General features: G+C 37.5%; 1 protein-coding gene across 1 annotated transcript in view; it reads left to right on the top strand.

Annotated features, from left to right (window-relative positions):
* Positions 1–22,778, top strand: part of BCKDHB (branched chain keto acid dehydrogenase E1 subunit beta) — a 131,073-nt gene extending 108,295 nt beyond the window's left edge. The window contains exons 10-11 of the mRNA XM_084260994.1: positions 17,230–17,382; positions 22,438–22,778. Coding sequence (XP_084117120.1) covers positions 17,230–17,370 — 141 coding nt within the window. The 3' untranslated portion in view covers positions 17,371–17,382; positions 22,438–22,778. The remainder of the gene's footprint in view (positions 1–17,229; positions 17,383–22,437) is intronic.
* The last annotated feature ends 418 nt before the right edge of the window (positions 22,779–23,196 follow it).

The following is a 23,196-nucleotide window of genomic DNA, read 5'->3' as shown; positions in this document are numbered from 1 at the left end:
CATCTCTCTAGCTACCTTGCGTAAAGACAGCCACTGTAATGAGATTGCATGGATTTGAATTTTCCTTCATTAATTACTCAGCTAGCATTACTCTAAAAATTACATCTCCAGTCCCTTCATTCCAGGCCTCCTTCTAGGTCAGTAAGAATAAACATCTTCAAAGGGTGGTATGTTTCATTTATAGAGTAATGTCCCTGTGGAAAGATTAGAAACATTTTAGCAGCAACTGAGAATTGTAGATCCTGCTGAATGTCTCCTAAAATAACCATCTCCCTCACAAGAACGTAAATAGCATTGGACACCCAGCCTCTATAGTCTGTCAGTGCTGATATATGGCAATTGAGATTATCCACCTCAAAGCTGCTCAGCTCTTTTGCAGTGTTAGCAGTCAGTCTGCAAGGTAAACTGCGATTGGTTTGCAAGCTGTATTCTAAACCACCATAGCTTTTATGTGTTTTTTTTTAAGAATACTATTAAGGTTTTGATTTGCTTTTGGTTTTAGTATGAAATATTTTGAGGTTTTAGAATTAAATCAGTTCGATCCCAAAAGTATTTACTGTTTAAATTTTAAACATCTTATGGCTTTATTCTCCTGTCGTTTGGATTTATTACCTGTCAATTACCATAGTAATATTCTGCAGTTTAGTTATTTAAAAACACTCACAGTCTCTGAAATGACACATCCCGATGGAAGATCCCAGAGTAAAGAAAAAAAAAGACTGTCTTAATAGTTTTGTTCAGTTCTCAGAGAAGCCAACAAACTTAACATGACATGTAACAGCACTTGCAAGAGTATTTAAACGCTGGTTAGAACTGGGAAATTCAGATACATATTTCATATTCCTGTTTCGGGGGGGGGGGGATCTGCAAGAAGTTTTGAAAACCGGTAGTTTGAGATGCAAACAGTAATTATTTAGAAAAATTATTTCAAATAAATAAAAACTTCAAAAGATGCTTGGCTGTCGGAAGCTGTTGTATGCAATACAAAAACTGTGAAGCAGCAACTTGAATTTCAGCATGCTTTGGTCACCATGCTGCAATAAACCTCAGCTGCTGCTTGCTTCAGTCAGAGGGTCTTCTAGGCTGATGTTGTTTTATTAATCACAAAAATCTAAGCTTTTCTTTCTCTGTAGAACTTGTGGAGACAACTAAAATGAGTAGAGATAGCTTGAAAAATGATATGCTGCTCAGAGAAGGCTGCTTAAGCCTCTGTTTTTGTAGAGCATTCAAAATAATATTGATTTTATGATGGATAGGAAACTATGCAGCCAACAAAACCCATAATTTCTGGAATATCCCTGCATTCGTAGCAGATAGAAACCATGAAAATAATGTGTTACATGTGAGCTTTATTTTTGTGGCTTTTTTTTCCTGTTTCTTAACCAACCATTTGAGAGGATGTTTCTTGTCTTGATCAAGGGAAAGTACAATGCCAAACACTTAAAGCTGGATCTCCAGTGATACAAGCCCATGCCTGCAGTGTCTGCAGGATTCTTTCTTACAGTTGTTAGCAGTCGGTTGACTTTCTTTCTACCAGCTGAGACGTGAAAAGTCCAGACTTAATGTTGTCTCCAAATACAGTGAGAAAAGCCCCATAACAACTTCTGTACTAGCTGGGTTTCTCTCAATACTTGCTTTCCACCTTCATAGCTCTGAATTCTCTCCTAAAAGCATGAAGTACTCATTTTCTTAATTTACTGTATTCTGATAATTTTTTTTGGTCAGGCTGATGTTTCCTGAAACAAAATTTGTTAAGGAATTTGCTGGGCTTTATGTAGCAAATATATGTTGTACCAGATTTACATGATGGATTAGATCCTGACAAGAACTGCAGGGTATATGATGAAAATTGTAGTATGTTTGGCTCCCAAAAATGTTACTAGGTGTAAGAGGCTGCTAGTAGCATTTCTTAAGACCTGGTTAGATCTTAGCACTCTCTTCAGTTTCTTAGTTACAAAAAATCAAATTTGTAAGTCATAAAGTTGGTCTATTCTTAATATAGCCAAGTGTAGAATCCTATAATGAACCTGGATAATGTTGAGGCTCTCAGAAGCAGAAAGGACAGACCAATAGGGTGAAGTAAAAGATTACATGGCTAGGAACTAATAATTTTAATTTTTTTGCTTAAGCTTACATGGTATTAGTTGAGGAAGAGTGTGTCAGTTAGCTTCTGCTCAGCCTTGCACAACCAGCATCATGCAGTTGGTTAAAAAGACAAGTGTGTTTGGAGAGGCCCTTACAGTATAAATAATACAACCTTATTTTGTTGTAGATAGTGGTAGGATCTCATGTGGAATAGTGTATTTGCATGTGGTCAACTAGTTTTAAGTAAAAAGCAGGAAAAACAGATGATGTGAAGGAGGAGCTGCTAGGGTAAGCTGAGGAGAGCCTGCTGTAGGAACATAGTTTACCAGTGCCTGCCGACAGGAATCTAAGTCCTGTTTATTAATTCACTAGGGAAAAGAGCAAAGGTATGAAGAGAAAAAGATCTCTTTTACTAAAGTAATACTGGGGAAAAATAATATACAAATGAATGTGAAAGGAGTGGCTTGAAATTAGGAAAAGGGCCACTTGTCATACAAAAGGATCAGGGATGAAAAACCCCCAGCAACTGGAGTATCACCACAATCTGATGCAGCACAGTCAAATATGATCAATCTATGGCAGAAACTGTGGCCTTCTGTGGTGGCAGAGGCTGAACTTTAATTCTGAGACCTAGTCAAGTCTTGCATCCTTATACTTTCTCAGAAGTTAGTGAAAGGAAAACTAGCTGGGCATGGCCTGGTGGTCTCATTTATTGAGAGGAAATAAGATGCGTGGGCTGGTGATTGAAGGAATTTCCCTGACTTGTGAACCGTTGTTTAAATATGTGTTTTGGTTTTGTGTTTGCACAGCTGGAAGAGCGTATTAGTGTCAGTGCACCTAATCCCTGACTTCTGCCATCAGTACTGACTTTATGTGATGGGAAATCTGATTGCAACAACAGTGGGTTTGGCCACCAGCAAAGGAAAGCTCAAACTTCCATAAAAGTCTCCTTTTTGGTGTCTCTCTCTCTGCTTCTTTTTTTATATCATATATTCCAGTCTCTGCGATTGCACATGGCAAATGTTTATAGTATCAGAGGCCTACAGGAAAGATGGAGAAGGACTCTTTTATCAGGGTGCGTAGTGATAGGATGAGGGATAATGGATTTAAACTAAGAGAGGGCAGATTTATGTTAGATACAAGGAAGAAATTCTGCCCCGTGAGGGTGATGAGGCACAGACACAGGCTGCCCAGAGAAGCTGTGACTGCCCCGTCCCTGGCAGTGTTCAAGGCCAGGTTGGATGGGGCTTTGGGCAACCTGATTGAGTGGAGAGTGTCCCTGCCCATGGCAGGGGGGTTGGAACTAGATGGTTTCTGAGGTCCTCCCCAACCCAAACCATTCTGTGATTCTATGATACTGTATAATTACAGTGCTGGATACAGGATGAAACAAGAAGGCGTGTTTCAAAAAAGTGTCTTAAAAACTGAGAAAATGGGCTGACATAGAGACCATTAAATACCAAACAATCCTACTTTAATAAAGTAGATGTAGATTTCTTCTTTTAGGAGAGGGACATTATGATTGCTGTTTACTAATTAGCTTCACAGAATCAGACCTTGTAACTAATAAAATACTCTGCCTTTGTACTACTGTAGTTCAATTTTCCATCCATGATATCAGATGCCATTTGTTAGTGATCTCCACTCCTGCAGAGTGCAGCTTGTGTTGATAGATTAATCTCAGCAAAAATTTTACATACTGAATAAACTTCCTAATGGACTTAGATGAAGGAAACGTTTTGACTTTTACTGTTTCGGGGGGGAACAAAAATTTCAGCTTGAACTGCATTGCAATTTCCTTTTTGCAGTTCTGCCAATAAATTGTATTTACTTTTCGTTCATGGGAACTGTACTTTGAGTGCAAACTGTTTGTAACTGAAAAGCAGAGGATTATGCCAGGTGCTTCGTGGTAACTAAGGCAGCTGTGTAGGTATTTTACTTTTTACTCTCTTCAGTGAGAGATTTGCTATACAGTTCATGATGTTGGTGGAAGAGATAGATTATGTTATGTAAAAGATTTATAGTGTTGGCTCTGAAGCAGAAAGTTCATTAGTGGAGTGAAAATTAAAATTTCATGATTTAGTGGAAAAGTAAAGTTCACATAATTGTTTTGAGCATTAAATTAGTTTAAACGTTCAGTTCTAAAACATAGAACAAGTTAAATGCTTGGGCTCAATCCAATGAAAATTTTATTGAGACTCCTAGATATTCAGTTAACCTCTGCCATCATGTTTCTCTATTATATCAAAATAATTAATTGCATTCTCAGTATTTCTGTTCTTAAATGTTGCTGGTTACTTCACAGGACACATGCATTTGTTTTTATACATGCAGTTCATTCACACTTCAAAATCTGGTCAATCAGTTTGATTTATTAATTCTGGGGTAAATGTAAGCTAAAATTTTGGAGCCTCTGAAGTGCATTGTTCCTGGATTTGCTTTTCAGACCAGTTTTCAATTTCAAATTAAGAGATGTAATGCTATCTGTTTAGATAGTTTTATTACACATTTTGGAATGAAAGTATTTTGTTTGCAGCACATTAATTGGTCTTTTGTAACAGAATTGCATTAACATTTTATAGCTGGAAAAAAGTATTTTTTAAACTTTCTTAGAGGGTTTTCTCTTTTGTTTTTATTTTTGGGGTGGTTTTTGCCTGTTGGCAATTTTTGTTTATATTAGAGCAATTTGGCTGGTTTGTTTTAAGAGTAATTTAGGAAATGTAGTGAAAAATTTTCAAAACTATAAAAATTACATTTCTCTAGGAAAAAAAGAAAAGCAATTATTTTAATGAAAATTGGTCATAACATGATATAAAAATTTAGTTTGTATGATAAAATAATTCTTTCATGCTTTTTTAGTCCGCCTGGACCCAAATTCTCAGTATCCAGTATGGTTCATTTAGTATTTCTGAGTATTTTTTTGCATAAACCTTTATATTTTCTGTAAAACCTCATTGCATTTCTCTCCATTCAATTTTTTACACTTTTTTTTTTTTTGTAGAATAAAAATGACCTCTCTATACTTACCAGTCAGCTTTCCTAACAGTTACTTCTTCCATTATATGAGAAGATATTTAATATGTGAGGTGAAACTTTGCACTTGGAATTCTTCTAGCAGTGAATTTGAGTCACTGAGCAGGTTCCTATATATTAAATACATAAGTAAAATGACAGCTTGGTTTAAAGAATACACTGTAAAATTCCTTATATATCTGTTTCAAGCAATCTAATACCCACCCCCCACAAGCTCTGAGTCTATTTTACAAAGACGATAATGTTCAAAAATGCTGTGGAAAAATACTAAGTAGTCCCCAAACATTTCATGGGTGGACAAGACATCTCCTTTGTACTTGTGTCTCTCCCTTGGCTGCCTGGCTAAGATGTGGGTTTGTCGTGGAAAAGTGCTTGGTGACAGTCCGAGTGACAGCATCGTTCCTGCTGTGCTGTCCCAAAATACAAATGCTTCAGTATAAAATGGGAAATATGCTGTTTTGATTTGTTTAATAACAGCAGTTATTAATTCCTTAGAATTTCATTCGTGTGTGTGAAGTACTTCTATGAGGGTTTTACCATGCCAGATATGTAGATTGGCAAGTCTGTCTTTGCAAGAATCTTTCAGCTGCCTAAACAGCTGTAAAAATAAAAATACCACTCACTGACTATTAAACCCCTTAGCAGCAAATCCTTCCAGCCACTTCTGGCATGCTGAGCTTAACCAGGAGATGTTTTTGCAAAAGACTTATTTAAGTAATTAGAATGGTAGGTGATAAATGATGATCTAAAATTATGAAATCTGACTGTACCAGTAGTATATTTTAGCTTTGTGATTAAAAGGTGTAGGATGTAATTAAGAGGATGATCTTCACTTTAAAGCTTAATAAATGTTTATTGTCTTGCTCAGTGATGTGGAAAAATTACTTGCTGCAAACATTTCACATTAGAATAATTTTCTGTGTCACTTTAGCGCTGTTGATTTAATTTGGATTATTCACCTGTGTTAATGTATGTGTAACAGTTTGCAGGGTCATTAACTGAACACACCGTTAGCAATGCTAAGTATCTAAATAAAACAAATATCTTCAGATACTTGAGAGTATCTGAGCCTGGGCAGTCATTCTAACTGTCTGGGGCTGAGGAGATGTTTTTAGAAATTTTGTGGGCCCTGGTACAAATATTCATGATGTCCACTTCAAGAAAGTGCACTGTAAAGTTGGAATTTCCTATAGAATAACATCATCTGTAGTAGATGTTGCTGTAAGGTTGCTACTCTGCAGAATAAATTACTTCTCTTTGAAGAATTTGGTCGTGGTTTTGGGTGTGTAATGTATAGCGTATGAAATTGTAGGAAAGACCTTAGACTGTTTCAGATATAGTGTAGCAATAACTGCCTAGGAAAAGCTAATGTTTCTAGTACTTCCAGTGAAAAGGTGGAAAGTAATCATCTGGTGGATTATAATTAACCATCAAAACCCCCTACTTGCCAAGGAGCGTTGTTACGGTTCATTTAAGGCAGTAGCGTATTCTAGTGATTTGGAGGTCCTGTTACATCCTCTCGAGCATATCCATGTTGTGCCATTTATTTTGTGGAGAAGATTCATACTGACTGCTGCACCTTGTGCCCTAAAGAATGTGAATTATAAATTTACTGGGAAGAATTTAATTCCTGTCAGTGTGTCATTCTGAATTAAATATATTTCAATTCAAGTCCTAGATTGATTTCCCTGGGTTGGATTTAAATTGTTTAAAATTTTCACGGATAGTCTTAGCCTTTTTGCATAAAAACATGGGGTGGGAAGAAATGAAAATTGCTTTTTACTCATTTGCCTGCTCGTGTGGGAAGGATAAGCTGTTTGACATAAAAAGAAGTGGTATTTTTGTTGGGTTTTTTTGTTTGTTTTGCCTTGGGAATGCAGTGCTAATATTTTGTGCAGTTCTACCTAGAGAACTAAGCCACTGACCAAGGCTCTAATCCCATCAGCTTCAAGTGAATGTTTGTTGGAGTGGTTGTGTTGTAAACATGCTAAAGAGAATTTAACATTTATCAGTCTTCCATGGGTTATTAAAGATATTCTGGTAATTTGTTAATCTACCTAAAATGAAATTTGAAGGCAATCTTCAGACCTGTGTATGAATGAGAACTCAACTGCATAAGGCAGTCATTGCTAAGATTGCTGGTGTTGTCTCAAGTTGTGGAAGATAGAGAAGTTAGTTTCAGTTCTTCCTCTTGGAAACTGCAGAAAATAACCGTGGATTTTTCATAAGCAGTAATGTTATTCTGCCTGTAAGGAGCTCATAGAATCATATAATCGTTTATGTTGGAAAAGACCTTTAAGATCATCAAGTCCAACTGCTAACCTAGCATTGCCAAGTCTGCCACTAAACCATGTCACATCTACAGGTCTTTTTAAATCCCTCCAGGGATGGTGACTCAACCACTTCCCTGGGCAGCCTGTTCCAGTGATTGACAACCCTTTCGGTGAAGAAATTTTTCCTAATCTAAACCTCCCCTGGTGTAACTCAAGGTCATTTCTTTTCATCCTATTGCTTGTTACTTGGGAGAAGAGACCAACACCCACCTGGATACAGCTTCCTTTCACAGTTGTAGAGAGTGACAGCTGCCTTTTCTCTGGGCTAAACTACCCCAGTTTGCTCGGCCGCTCCTCATAAAGCTTCACCAGCTTCATTGCCCTTTTCTGGACCCCATCTAGCACCCCACTGTCTTTCTTGTAGTGAGGTGCCCAAACTGAACACAATATTCCAGGTGGAGCCTTACCAGTGCTGAATACATGGTGACAACCATTTCCCTACTCCTGCTATTCTGCACTATTCCTGATACAGGCCAGGATGCTGTTGACCTTCTTGGCCACCTGGGAACACTGCTTCAGCTTGATCTCGACCATTATGGGGGTTTCATTCTTCTCCTCATCTCTGTCTTCCAGCTCAGAGGGCTGGGTACCTGGAGAATAACTGGTCTTACTGCTAATGACTGTGGCAAAGGTGGCACTGAGTACTTCAGCCTTTTCCTCATAATTTATCACCATGTTTACCCCCACATCAATTAAGAATGGAGATTCTCCTTTTTTGTTGCTAATGTATTTATATTTACATTGCAGTCTAAGTGAAATACAAAAGGTATGACTCCAAAAAAATAATCCATGTGGATTTTAGAAACGTAATCCAGCTCATAATGAGGAGTCTGTCCTGATTTTCTGATCAAATCCTCTTTTTTACAACTCCCAGAGATACAAGTGGCACTGAAGACAACATTATCCTCATTTGGTTTACTTGTCTAATTATGCACATTCCTTTCTGTGATATGGAAGTAATGAGCTCAACAGAGTAAGTTTATTATTTTTGAATATAAAGAAATTTTAAGTGGTCTGGGAAAATATGCCACATAAAAGTTTTTCAGTGACTTGAATTAAAACATCTTTTCAGTGCCATTACTTTCATCAGCTAATGATGTGCCAGGAGCAAAACATGTGAATACATATCTGCCATGAAAGATATGGATATCTTTTTTATATATATATATATAATTTTATATATATATATATATGCATATCCAGGATTATAAACAGAAAATAACATATTGGATACTCTAGATACTGATTTTTCAGAAAACTTTCAATTAATTCTTTATCAACTTCCACACAGCAGAAAATAAAAACCATTTTAACAGCACTGGCTTGCAAGGGTGCTGCTGGTACACAGTTATAGTGACCTAACATCACCTTTTAGGATTGTAGTTATGACCATAGCACCAAAAATCCCATCCTACCCGAAGAGAGTAGTTTAGAAAATACTTTATTTAGTAGGTAAGAGTGTTTATATTCTCACAAGTCTGAGTTGCTTCCACTTGTATTACTGGAAATAATTTTTACGTAGTTCACAACATTTTTGTTCAAATTCCTTCAACGTTTATTGGGAAACCTTTTAGGTATAAGGCGTATAGTAGAACTAAGTTTCCTAAAAGTGTGTGTATGTCATCTGGAATGAATTCAGTCTTTCACCTCCCCCCTCTCCTGAATCCGATGTGTTTCTTCGGATGAAGACAACATTTAAAGCACACAAGCACTCTCTTTTCTAGTAAAGACATTAGTATGGAAAATTCATATATCCTTTTTTTGAATTTGACATGAGTATCATAGTGCAACATCTGATAGAGAATTTAAGTATGAAAGTCTTTAACTGTTAAAGCAGAATGAAGTACTGCTCTTAGAATGTTGTGTTATATTGTACGTATCTGGATTCTGAAAGTACTGTGGTCGGAAATATATTCACTGCTGATGGATTCAATGCTCATGATTAAAAATAGCTGAAGTAAATTCTTATTTTAGCATGATGGATTTACGAAGGATGTGAAATATTTGGAAATAATTTTGTTCGTTTTATGTTACAATACTTCATCTCTTATATAGTACATTTGACTTAATTTATAAATACGTTTTTATGTGGTTCAGGTCTATAAAAGACCATATTTACCATTAATTGCTTTTTAATGGAAACAAGCCAATGAATTACACAGAAAGGACTTTTTTTTTCCCCTAAGTGCTGCTTTATTTTTTAATTGCTGATGTATTTTTTAAGTAAAAATATTATCTGTCATTCATAAGATAATTTTAGCAGTGAACTATTTCTATTTGACAAAATATTAATTCTTTAAATTCAAAGAATTAATAGGAGGTAAAATTAACTGTTACATGCTGTGCTATGTTACAAAAGGATTGTTCCCTCAGAAAGGAGAAAACTGATAAAAGTTAAATGTTTTCAACATATAACTGCAGAGTTCTCTGAGGAAAATTGTATCACTATTTTAACTATCAGGAAGAGATTTATAAAAGTGTTTTAAGACAAAAATGGCTAATCTGTTAGAAAAAGTGTTCCCTCTAAAAAAAGATATATATATATATATACTTGAAAATATGTCATGGGTCTATAGTACTTATGGACTGTTCATAAGAATGTAATGTTTACATGTTGACAAAACAAATTATCTTTAAAGTTTGTAGCATTTGATTCTTGCAGCTGTCAAGAAAAGTACTGCACTGCAGTTGTGAGACATGTAACACTGCAGATGCTTGATTCTCCTGTTACTGAAAGTAAACAGTTCAAATGAGAATTTTCTTTTAAGCAGAAGCCAAAGAAAAAGACCTTTAATCTATGTTTAATGACAGCTTTATTGCATGAAATCAACCTTTTATAAAATGAGTTTGATTGACTGCCTCTTTGGAAAGCTTCTTTTTAAAATCTTTGTCAAAGCTTTGACTTTAAATAAACGGGTTTTATTGTAAATGAGATCATCAGGCTCAATTTTAACCTATAGTAGGATTCATCTCATTCATACCATAGTAGGTAATTAACACTTGAAAATCCATATGGGGAAGTAATAGATTATATAAAAGTAACAGGCATCTACAAAGTGATCCAGCCCAAGTTTTCTCAACCAAGCCCCACACTTTTAATTTATGACAACAGCATAAATAAGTGAGAATAAAAATATCAGAACAGAAAGTGAAAGAGTTTTCTCTCTGAAAAGTTCTTCAAATACATATGTATGTCTTCTAAATTCAGAGTTCTAATTGACAGGAACCACAACTAAATTAAACCTTCACTGTGCTCCTGGGTCTGATTTTGGTAGTTACCGTCAGCAGAAAATTAAGTAATCTTGCATGCAAAATGTTCCTGCACTCTGCCTTGTGTAATGGACCTTCTGTTTAGTCTTTTTATTACGGTAGCTATAGTACAAGAAGTAGTATTAACATTTCTATCAACTCCACCTTTTCACATTGGTTTTTAAAATCAACTATTGTTTCTCATCATAGGGAAAGCAAATTCCTGTACTGAAAAAAGAACTTGTAAAATCAGCGTTCTCATACGGTGATTCTGTAGGCATGTGATCCTCTTGTAGCTCTTAATTTTTTTTGCAGTGTTGCAAAATAAGAATAGCATGGGAGAGACCCCAGGGACATAAAGTGTTGCAGAAGGAATTGACTTTTAAAGGCAAGTTTTCTCACCTTAGAATGTATTCTACAGAGTAGTAGAATTTAAACATCAATTTAAAAAGTAAAATTTGCTTTCATTGATTTTAATCCATGTCAATCAGAGGTGAAAAATAAAATAGATCAAAAATACTTGGAAGGAAAGAGACTAAGACCAAACCCAGGAAAATTAAGGGAAAAAGTGTCAGTTTGGTGTCATCTGACATGCTAGCTACATGAGATAGTCTCGTTTACTCATACTTACCAAAGCGTTAGCATATGGAGGTTTTTTTACTATGAATATAGAATGGTAAAGATTCCCTTCAGAGGAAGGAAGGTCTGGAGCAATAAACCCTTTAGCTGTTTTCTTACTGGCCAGATGCCTAAAAACGCTTCCCCTAAATGGTGGACCAGATTGCTTTATTTTCCTGTACGTTGCGGAAGGATGAGTAATGTTTTCTTTTAGTAATGCTCAACAATGGAGTTTTTTATCTTATTTTATCCTTTTTTGTACAAGTTTATGTCTCTCTGAATGCCTGCAATTCTCAGTTGTGCATGTTTTAAAGAGTTTTACATTCACAGCCCTGATTTAGCAATGCATACCCAAGTATCTGACAAGAATAAAATTTACACTTAGATAAAGCTAAAATAAACTTGGATAAAGTTTCCCAGATTAGCATACTGGAATATTGTAGTTTAGAGAAGTAGAGGGAGTGTACTCAGTACTAGAGGATGCATTTAAAATACAATCATTCAACACCTATCAAGTCCTTAGTTTTAGCATCTATTCTAAAATCAAGGCCTAAGGTGTTTTTAACATGATTGGTGTGTGTGATACATTTGACTGATTCCTCTGAATTTTGTGAACAGATTTTTACCGGGACCTGTGCTCTTGTTTTGAAATATCTTCCTAAATGTGTATTGAAAATCAAATGTTGAGATGACATAATGTGACCAATTAAAATCATATAATCGTAGATTCATATAATATTTTGGGTTGGAAGGAACCTTAAAATATCTTTATATAATGTAATAATGCATTTCCCAGTTACACTTGAGTGAAATTCAGAGAACCTAGGCTAATTGGCAAAGGTCATATTGAATAAATGAGGCCAGAATTTGACCTCTGCAGTTAGCATGTGGGAAGAATGGTGATCTAATGTTTTGTCTGAATTTTCTAAAATAACAATAACAACTAAAAAATTGATATATTAGACTGATAACTATATCTGTTTTCTGATAAGGTTTTTTTTCTATCAAACCAAATTTTTACTCCAGTGGAGTTTTGCAAGTTAGTGGATATGATACTAAGTATACCTTTTTATATTGATTATCAAATTTTACAGTGAATCAGAAATCCCAACCATTTAATTTTTAAATTTTTTCAGAAGGCCTTTCCTTCAAAGATGTCAGATTGTTTAAACAGTCTCTCAGAAATATGCAGGGACTTACTGAAGGCTGTAAATTTGCATTCCTCTGTTGTGCAAGAGCACATTGGGCCGGTACCAGCCCTTTATATGCCCAGGTAGTACAGAGTAAATCGACTTAATTTATGATTTTGGTCTTCTGTCACACTTTTAAATACTGTGGCAAGCTTGTACTGATAGGCTTGTACAATGGATGTCTGCTAATTGGTCTTAAAAAGATTTGTGTATGTAAATTAAAATGTCTATTTAATGTTCTCAGTTGCATTTCTCTACAATGTGGCTGCACAGGTACAAAACATCTGGCCCAGCAATATGTGCCACAGATGTGGAAGTAGCATATTCAGGATGAGGTGAACTCCTGTTTCTTCTACAGACTAAATTTTATCAGCAACTGTGAACAAGAATCCATATAAAATAAGCTGTTTTATGTGCTGATCACATGGGTTAAGTGATCTTCGAGGTCAAAAGGAAGATGATTTTGGAATTTTTTTAATGTTTAGATATAAATCTTGCTAGCACTGTGTAATGGCATCTGATGAAGAATATAGTCAAATGAGACTTAGATTGCAATTATTAAGTTAATGGCATCAAGCAGGTAGTTTCATATTCTGTCTTTGTGAACAAGTTTGGATTGAATTGGATTTAGAGGACACAACTGAATATATTGTCCCATAAATTAGAACTGATTCCAAAGATAGATCAAAACCACATTAACTGATAAATTTTATTAGTTTTATTTTAAACAAAACAGGCCCCAAAGCTAATTATGGATCTTTAGAAGCAAAAACCTCAGTCCCACAAAAGACTCGCTGCATGCCTAGATGTATCCAAAGCACAAGTGGTAAAGTAGTTAACAAAAAGAAAAAAGAGGGAGAGGTTTCCATCTAAATCACCTTAGGAAGATACTGCCTTTAGCTTGTTTTCTGTGACTGCTTATGTGTAAAATGTGTGGATTCAGGATTTTTTTTTCTTTTTGGACCAAATACGTGCCATATGGCAGGAGAGCAGTATCACTGTGATTCTGTTAATAAATCTAGCTGTCCTGCTGTGAGCATGTTCAAAATGATAAAAACATTAGCTTTATTATGTTTTGAATGAGAACTGTGATGCCTAAGCCAGGTGTTTCTCAAGACTCTTGTCTCTTTACAGTACTTCTAAAAGTGCATTTTCTTGATTGCTTTCTGATACCTCATTCTGATGATATTTATATTCCACCCTCTGGGTTATGATTTTATTTCCATTCTGTAAAAGAAAAGATAAACCTTAAAAGCTGTTATTGTTTGCAATTTGCTCTTATTGATACTCTTGCAAATATTTTCAGTAAATCTGTAAATTAAATGCCAGCTGAATCATCTTCCTTTTGCAAGGTCTGCAGCTTTTCTGTTGCTTCCTCAGTCATTGACACTGAGGGACTTACTCCATTACCTTCCACAGTCAGCACATCGCCTGACCCAAACCGGCGTCTGTAAAATGTCTGTGTCAGTAATCTTGGCATAAGAGCATATACACATGGTGTATGGGATTTACCTATATAGATAAGGCTGGTAAGGTAAAAAATACATTGTAAATGATCTTAAGAAGGGGGGGTGGACTAAATGATCCAGGAAGGTGGTCCTTTCCGGCCCAGCCATTCTATGACAGTTCTCTGAAAACTGTAAGCAGTTAACTCAGAGTATTGTTAGACATGTTTTATCAGTTTCGTAGGAAAATTACTTTTTTCCATGGTAAACCATTACAGTGTGAAATTCTGAGTGTGACACTATTACAATCAGAGCCGCTTGGGTGTTAACCTTTGTGAAACTGTTTACTTCAGTCAGATAAGGTGTAAAAAAGACAGGTACAAAAAAGACAGGGATCTCCTGGAGAGAGTCCAGTGGAGGGCCACAACAATGATTAAGGGCCTGGAGCATCTTCTCTACGAGGATAGGCTGAATGAACTGGGGCTGTTCAGCCTCGAGAAAAGAAGACTAAGAGGGGATCTGATTAATGTTTATAAATATCCGAAGTGTGGGAGACAGAGGGAAATGGCCAGCCTCTTTTCAGTTGTCTGTGGAGACAAGGCAAGGGGCAATGATCTCAAGTTGGAGCGTAGGAAGTTCTGCATCAATATGTGGAAGAACTTTTTCATGGTGAGGGTGACAGAGCCCTGGGACAGACTGCCCAGGGGGGTTGTGAACTTCTCTCATGGGTGTGACTGATGGCTTGTGTTTCTCCTTTATTCCTCTGAAGTATTCTACAGAGCAATAATTTAGTTAAAAATCTGCAAAGATACAATAATATTATTAAATTATTAAATAATATTAAAATAATCGTAATTTTGTATACACACACACAGAGTAGCTCAGACTGAAGAATTCTTCACCTTTCTTGGGTTGTCATTCTAGGATGGTATCTGACTATACAACACCCCAGTCATCTCAGTGTCCTCTCAGTTCCTCACTGAGGTGATGGAATCCACGTGACTCTCTAATCTGTACATGTTTCAAAGCAACAGGAGCACGCTCAAACTAAAAACAGTCCCTGAGTTTTAAACCCACAGAAGAGGTGCTTGTAACAGCTGTTTTGGGTTCTCCCTGAAGAAAAAGAATATTACGTGGAATTTTGGAAAATCTTACGACATAGTTTTTATTCTGAATTAAATATAATTTATATAAATTGAATTAAATATAAATAACAACAGCATTAATAAATATGCATGCTTGTGACTATTCTATGTAGCTTGGCTTTGCCAGCAGAGGTATTTGTTTACAGCCAAAGTGGGGGGCTCGTTCAGGGGCGTATAGCACCCTGCCAGCCAGTCACAGCTCACATTCTTCTGGCTGCTGCTTGGGCCGCTGAAGGGGCAGTGCTGCTTTCTGCACAGATGCCCAGTGCACAGGGAATAGTGCAGTGAGAGTGTTCAGCAAAACTACTGGACTTTCTGTCCAAGCTTCATTTGGGATGAGCCATTGTTGTGGAGCTGGTTATGATGTAAGCCAAAGGTCTGTCTTAGGTAGTCATGCTGTGATGGGTACTCTGAGACAGCAACGCAGGACTGGAAGTCTGTAGGTCTAGAATATGCAGGTATGTTTTGGTATAATGCAACTTCTCAGGTGCTCTGGGCAGGCCAGTTTTGGAGTGGTCTGAAAGTTATTGCTTTGTTATCAGGCAGTCACAGTATGGGAACCAAGGATTAGCATCAAAAATATCCTTGCCAGCAGGTTGGGTTAGGACATCATGATCTGCCTCAGGGATGGGTAAAGGATTTTATACAGTCTACTTCGCAGCATTTTGCACTAGCGTGAATCTATCGCTTTACCAAAAAAACCTGCAAAAAGCAGTGCCTGAAAATGGAGGTCAAAAATATCTCTCTTATTGTTTACATATATTTTTACCTCAGACCTGTTCAGACTCTGAAGTTTTATAGGCAAATTAGTTCACTGTTAAATGTAATGACAGTGTATGCAGTCACAGAACCCCCTGGACTTGTTACTTCCGTCTGTCTTCCAGAAATACACCAGTTCACAATGCACCACAGTGGTATCTGGAGCAAAAGGCTATAATCTCAGTGTGTTATGAATACCTCCTACGCTGCCAGATATTGTGATGTACAGAATGAACAGTAAGTTAGAGTTAGGCTGCCATGGACTGCAAGACAACGTGCATTCATCAGTTCATCAGTCTGAGAAAACACTTAGCACTTTGCTGCAGAAGAGTGTAACTCTTTGACTGTTTTCCTTGTGGCCCTGGTGGAAAAGCACTGTTAGATAATCCTTCACCTTCCATTTTGCTGAGCCAAGTACAGGGGAAGTTGGCCAGGATGTCTCAGTTGCTGCAGTCCATAAAGGAGAGGCCAGGAGGAGACCTGGTTTGTGTTTTGTCTCTTCATTTGTCTGCTCTGAAAAGCAAATACATATGCTAAAGATAAGGGGATGAAAGGAGCTGATAATTATCATTGACATCAGTTCGATCTGGCAAAGTTTTTTCTGCATCTTCTTTTGAATTATCATGGTCCATGCCATCGCTCTGGTACCTGAGAGCAGGAAGATGGAAACCCCACTATTTATTTTGTTATTATAGCTGGTACCATTGCACGTATTTGCATGGGTTATTTTCAGATTAATACAGTGTATTTGTAATATTTTGTGCCCTACTAGGTTGAGTAACAACACTCTTACAGTCATTGTCAAATCTGATCTCTGAAGTTGTAGGGTTTTCTGCAGACCCTAGATTTGACTCAAGCATTGAAGATGTGCAAATCCACTTGAGTTCAAGTTCATAATTTCCATAACTGCTTAATGCTTTTCAGACAGACTCAATAATCTAAGGGTTTGAAGAAATTTGAATTTGATGTTCATGTATCCAACAAAAAATACAGAGTCTTAGATTATGTAATTTTTCTATACGTTTAAAAGCGGTACAGGAAAGAAACACTTACTCCTTTGTTCCTAAAATATTTGTTTCTTGGCAGCACTTGTCTGGATGTATAGCAGATGTACTAAATATAACTGCCTATGATTTAATGCGGCACACATGTAGAAAATGAAAATAACATTAATACAAGTTGTTATTTTAATATGGACCTTTGGGCAAAAGGAAGCAATGTTCTGGTCTGGACTACCTATGCTCAGATATAAATAGAAAATTTGAGTTTCCAGGACAGTCAGTCTGGCAGAGTTCGTTCGACCTCAATTTGTGATGCAAGACTTCTGGAAATAATGGCCTCGCTAACGTTTATTCTCTATTTCTGTTAATAGGAGGAATGCTTTTTGAATTTAGAAGCTCCTATTTCAAGAGTATGTGGCTATGACACTCCTTTCCCTCACATTTTCGAGCCTTTCTACATCCCAGACAAATGGAAATGCTATGATGCTCTTCGAAAAATGATTAACTACTGAGCAGTATTACAGGTGAGAAATGATCTCTTATACTGACAGTTTGCCTGTAAGGGCTCTGACGGAGTGATTGTAAGGTGTGGGGCTGAAGTACTACTTATGTACTTACAACAAGAGCTGCCTCTTACCGCTTTGGGCCTTCAGTCTTAAAGGCATCTGAGTATTTTTAAGTAGTACCATTGAAGTCAGTGTTTGAAATTAATTACCTTGCTTAATCAATCTGAAAATTACACGTCTTGTATCCTGAGAAGTGAAAGGAATGCAAAGCGAAAGGTGAGAGGAATGGTAAAGCACAGAATATATGTCCACCCTTATTAGGACACTTAACATAGGTAGGACATATGTTAAACATTGTATTTTTCCCTCTTCAGGGTGGCCTGTAATCCTGTGAGGTACTAATAAGGCCCAGTTTACACCAAATGTAGGCACTGCACTGCAAGCATACACAGAGCATTGAAAATAATTGAAGCATCTGCAGTATCTTGCAGTTCTGATCAAATGGAATTATAAGGCTTATATTTAATATGTATTCAAAAAATATTTTTCTTTGGAAACTTCTCTGTTGTTTGGTCACACTTGAATATTTCTGTATGCAGAGCCCTTCAGGCACCAAGTCTGTGAAGTAATATATGTTTCTATTATGTGTCTATTAATCACAGTCTGCAACATCTTTTGTCTTTGATTTCATTGTAATGTAATACTAAGTAGCATTAGACTGTGCAGTGGCCAACCAGGACTTCAGAGAGTTTTGTGCATTGCTGTGAGAGAGCTGCTGGTGTTCAATGACCAGAGTTAAAGAAATAGTTAAGAAGTGTGTCAACAGGTTGTATTCTCTACTTCCTTTAATTAATTGAGTTGAGACCTGTATTTGTGAGATTGTGCCTTGATGGGTCTTGTACTTCTGAACTAACAAAGAAAAGAAGACAAGAAGCCTGTTTTCCTGTGGAATAAGGAGATCCTGTGATAGGCAGTCAGGGATTTTTATACCTATGGACACCAAAGATGGGACAGCCAAGATGGGCCTTATTTTAGGGATGCCCTCTTGTGTCCGTTTTACCTGTACTTAAACTGTGAGGTCTCCTTAGGACCAAATTATCAGTGCCTTCATGTTAGTATTGTTTATATGCATAGGTACTTTCAAGACAACTTTTTGTATTTCACTGTCTTTGTGTCACTCAGTAGCTGATAATGCAGCCCCTGTATGTGAAATGGGAGCTCTGCCAGAGAGGCAGTGTCTGAAAGCCAGTTTCCTTTACAATATTTCTCTACAATCACCCTTTATTCAGATACCAACACATTTCCTTAGACTTAAAACTGAAGAATATAGTTATCTGGTTTTGCAGATCAGTGATAAATGCTGGTTTTTTCACCACAAAACCTCTCCTTTTATCTGAGTTGAACCAAACTTGTTAAGACCTTTTTTCCCTTTTTTGGGGGGAGTTTTAACATAGCTGTAATACACTTGGTGAAGCTCTCCTAAAGAGAATGGGATGTCTCTGATGGTTCAGGCAAGTTACTGGGCTATGTTAGGTAGCGTCTAATATTGTTCCTTTCCAAAGGAAGCCAAAGGGCCAAATAACCTTACCCATGTGCAAGTAGGGGGAGCCAAACTGAGGGCATTTGGTGGTTCAGAGACATCATTTAAGACCCATTCCTCCATAGGATGGTAAAGGGGAAGAGGTATGGGAAGAAAGAAGTGGGTTCTGAGATTACAGTGAGTTTGTATGCAGTCTAGTTTCCATGCTGCAAGTCCATACTAAACCTTCAGGGGAGGCAGCATTCATATTTACATTTCATCTGCATTCATATTTACATTTCTCCTGTGGGCTGTAGCATGCACCAATATCAGAGGAGGTTACTGACCAGCTAAAAACATGGATTTAGTGTACCTAGGAGCTGGTTTATTAGGAGCTGTCTGGAAAACAGTGTAAGGACACAGAAAACTGCTTTCTGGTTTGACTAAGGGAACATCCTGCTGGTGTGGCCCTTAACACCACATTTTTTGGTTGGTGTGACTAGATACTAGTGTTATAATGGAATGAGCTGCTCAAAAGTCTTTGTAAGAAAGAACTTAAGAGTGCCTTGTTGTACAGCACGTTTCAGGGGAGTAGTGCTTTATTTATCTGCGTGCTGTACTAGGCAATTGGTTTTGTGTGCTTGACATGGCCATTAAGGTAGACCTCCATTCTGCTGTGTACTCCAAAGAGTTTGCATGTAAGGTAGAACCCTTATGTTTCTGAGAAATGGAAAAATTGCTTTACATTTGCTGCTTCTCATGCTCAGCGTCACGTTTTGTTAGTGATGTTTCGTGGTATTGGTCCGGACTGATGAGGATAATGTGTTCCAAATCACGGTATGCACAGGGAGACAGAGATACCATTTCTAAGAAATTGTGTTAGGGTTTGTGTGGATTTCAGCACAGACATAGTCCTCTGGATGTTAGAAAAGTTGGGCCCTTTCTTGTCCTTATACACAGAGGAACACAGAGGAACTAGCAGTTCTCCACAGTGAAGAGAAGAAGTAGGATTGGCATTTGAATAACAGAAATGGCCAATTTTGATAGGTAGTTGCTTTTCTTATGTTTTAAGTAATTTCTCTTAGATACAACCTAGTAGCATGGCTGGCTACCCTCTCCTTTTCACCTCTTAATTGATAATTTACTAGAATTTGCTTCTTTTGCTTTCAGGCAGGCTGTGGGGGTGAAACAAAAAGTGATAGTGGTCAAACATACCAAAAGTGTATGTCAGATTGCCCTCTCTGATGTGGCCTGAGATCTCTGAGGTTTTACTGAGAAACCACCTGCACCTTCACTTTGTGAAGTCTGCAGTGATATGCCTCTCTCCCCTTGTTGCTGGTTGACCCCGGTTGTATAATGTTTCCCAGGCTGTTTGACCTGGAAACAGGTTCTGTATGGTGGCATGTGGATCCCCACTCCAGCCTTACTTTTACTGGTTTCTGTATGCTTTTTGTCAAGTTACCGGTGTGTCAAAATTGTTCTGCCCTTATTCACACAAGTACTTCTCACTTAACAAAGAATCAAATTTGCATCTTCCTTTAAAAAGCACAGATGAAACCCTCCCTGACGTGTGTTTGTGTGTACGAATGTACCTCACAGCCAGAGACCTTCCTCTTGGGCACCTGAATTAGCTTCCTGCTTCATGTCTGGGGCTAATGCAGGGTGTCAGGGGTCTCACGCTGGATGCTGCAGTCAATCAGGTCTGAACTCAGCCTTATTATTTCAACATGCATCTGATTTTATCCAGCCCATGTTGACAGTGCCTCACACGTTCGTAGTCACTGATCTTGTGACTGGCAGTACAGACGGTTTTCCTGCTTGAAGGCAGCATTTGACAGGGCATACAGTACACCTCACCAGTGAGACGGGCAAGAGCAAAACCTGCATCCTTCAGCAGCTCCTTAGTTATTAAAATTTATAGCTATGTTAGCTGTAAGAGAAATAGCTTCCAGGTAGGCAGCTGTGTTCCAGATAACTCTTTGTAGTTGGAAAAAAGATAAAGAAGAAAGAAGCAGAGGGATTAGGATGGATATACGTTTCCCGGATAGACAGAATGGTGTCTGGCTGTTCATTCGTTGGGGGGTGGTGGTGGGTGGAATAAAAGGATGAAAGAAGAAAACAGCCACAAATTTTATAAAATACTGTATAAAATGTTGAGGGGTAGTTGTAGCAATAAAAAGGCAAATAGCCTAGTGCTTTTCTGTTTCCTTTTGCTGCTTTTTTTCTACCACATTTGCATATTCTGTTTTCCTGTCAAACCCTGAATTTTAAAGCTGTCCCTGTCAGATGACAGTTTAGCTCCATGACAGTGCATGTGAACGTGTAGACACACCATTAGTATTACAAATTTAGTCTCTGAAAATACGGAGTTACCACACTGCCCTTCATGATGGAACTGTTTTATGGGAAGTTTAATCTTGGTGCTTAAAGGATAGGTGATAGGAGGGGATGATGGCGAGTTGATTTAAACTTGTTTTTCTATCCAAGCATGTATTTGAAGTTGTATTTCAGCACCCAGTGCAGTTTGCTCAGAAACAGCGCTCCAGAGACTCGCAAATGACAGTGATACTTTCCCTGTCTCAACTAGTAAGTTGTGCAGGAAGCAGGAAAGGACTGGTGGATACCTCAGTTAGGAGCTGTCTGTTCTTTGCGCTCCTAGGTGTTAGGCAGGGCTTCGCCTGGGGTAACTTGAAACACGGGAAAAATGAAATTATTCTCTTTGTTTGGTAAATAAACCACAAGAGACTGCACAAGATAATTTCTTTTCAACCTGAGACTGACATCCAGGTGTTTTTTCTTCAACACAGAATCCGAAACGTGGCAGGCTAGACTGCCTCCCTTTTATAACACACTCTCTGTAACCCATTAGAATTAACAACCTCCAGAGGCGTGAGTAGGATGCAACATTCCTGGCTTAGAAACGTTCTTGTGCTGGATGGCAAAAATCATGCAAATGGCCAGTGAATCGTGTCTTGCTCACAAGTAGTGAGTAGTCCACATCTAAGGTAACAGTCTGCTAGTGCCATGAGTTAGGCTGTTCAAAGAGCTGTTGTGAGTCTGTAGTTGCATTCAAAGCTGGCTGAGAATACATGCAAATCAGCACTAATTAAATTATTTTTAAACAGCCTGAGCTATAGATAGGAAAGATACTCTGTAGTTTTCCTACAAGACGCCTCTTCACTATAATAGTAGATCGAGAGTATATCTAGTAGAGCTTTGAAAAAACGACATCTAACACTTTGCTTAACATGCTAGTGGGGGATGAAAGCTCCTTGTAAAGACTTCATGTGGATGGTGGTGATTAGTGTTGCCTTGACACTAGGTATCAGCTGCAGCATTTCCAATTTCTGTGCGCCTGCCTTGGCAGCTTAAAATGTGATAGAGTTTTTAATACATAGTAAGTAAATATTTTGCTCTAGTTCACACAACTTGAGGTTAAGAGGACATTTAAAATTTAAAAAATAAGATTACCATGGAAGGACTCCTCTGTTTAAGTGGTGGATGTTATTTTATGCCTTAAGATTCGTAACTTATTTTGTCATCTTCTTCTGCAGAGATGGGAAGAACAATGAGGAAATACAGAAGCCACCTTCAAACCTCTTGACACTTTACTCACATCTCTTGGGTTTGGAATTCGCATAGCAGACTCTTTTCTCTGAACTCAGTCATCCTTAACGCTCATCTTGGCTATTCTTCAGAAAGTTCAAATCTTCCTTAATTATGAATTCAGTGGTGGGCACTTGATCGCTATAATAAGTAGTTTCAGATGTATTTCAAGATATTCCAGATGTCCTATGAATGTTACACGTTGCCATGCTTCACTAGGTTACATCTCTAAACTTCACCGTGTAAATATTAGAAGCAGGATTTTATTCAATAAAGCATATTATGCACATGCTGTCTCTTGGTTGTGTTATTGGTTTGGGAAAACCCAAAGAAGTTATTTGAATGTGGCTGTATTTTCAACAACAAAGAACTTAGCCAGATCAACTTGTACTTCTGGTCTCATTTAACTGGTGTCATTTTCAGTTGAGTATCTTCATGAAAAATAGTCCCAAATACTGATAATTTCTTTCTGCAAGGGAAATGAAAATTCAATTTTTCTTGAGAGGGGAGGAGATTTTTTTCTATTTTTTTCTTTTTTTTTTGCTATGGTTGAAAGGCTCCATTAGTACATCTTTGCTGCAGTATCTTTGTTTTGGGTTTTTTTGATCTAGATAGGGAATGTGTCTGCTGCTAAGCAGTTGTGCAAAGTGTGCCAGTTTGTCAGGGAAAGGTAACGGTACCCCGACACATTCACGGGAGCGGTGGGA

This window comes from Gallinula chloropus (genome assembly GCF_964237585.1).
Source record: "Gallinula chloropus genome assembly, chromosome: 3".
Taxonomy (NCBI): Eukaryota; Metazoa; Chordata; class Aves; order Gruiformes; family Rallidae; genus Gallinula; species Gallinula chloropus.
This window is presented reverse-complemented; position numbering and strand designations above follow the sequence as displayed.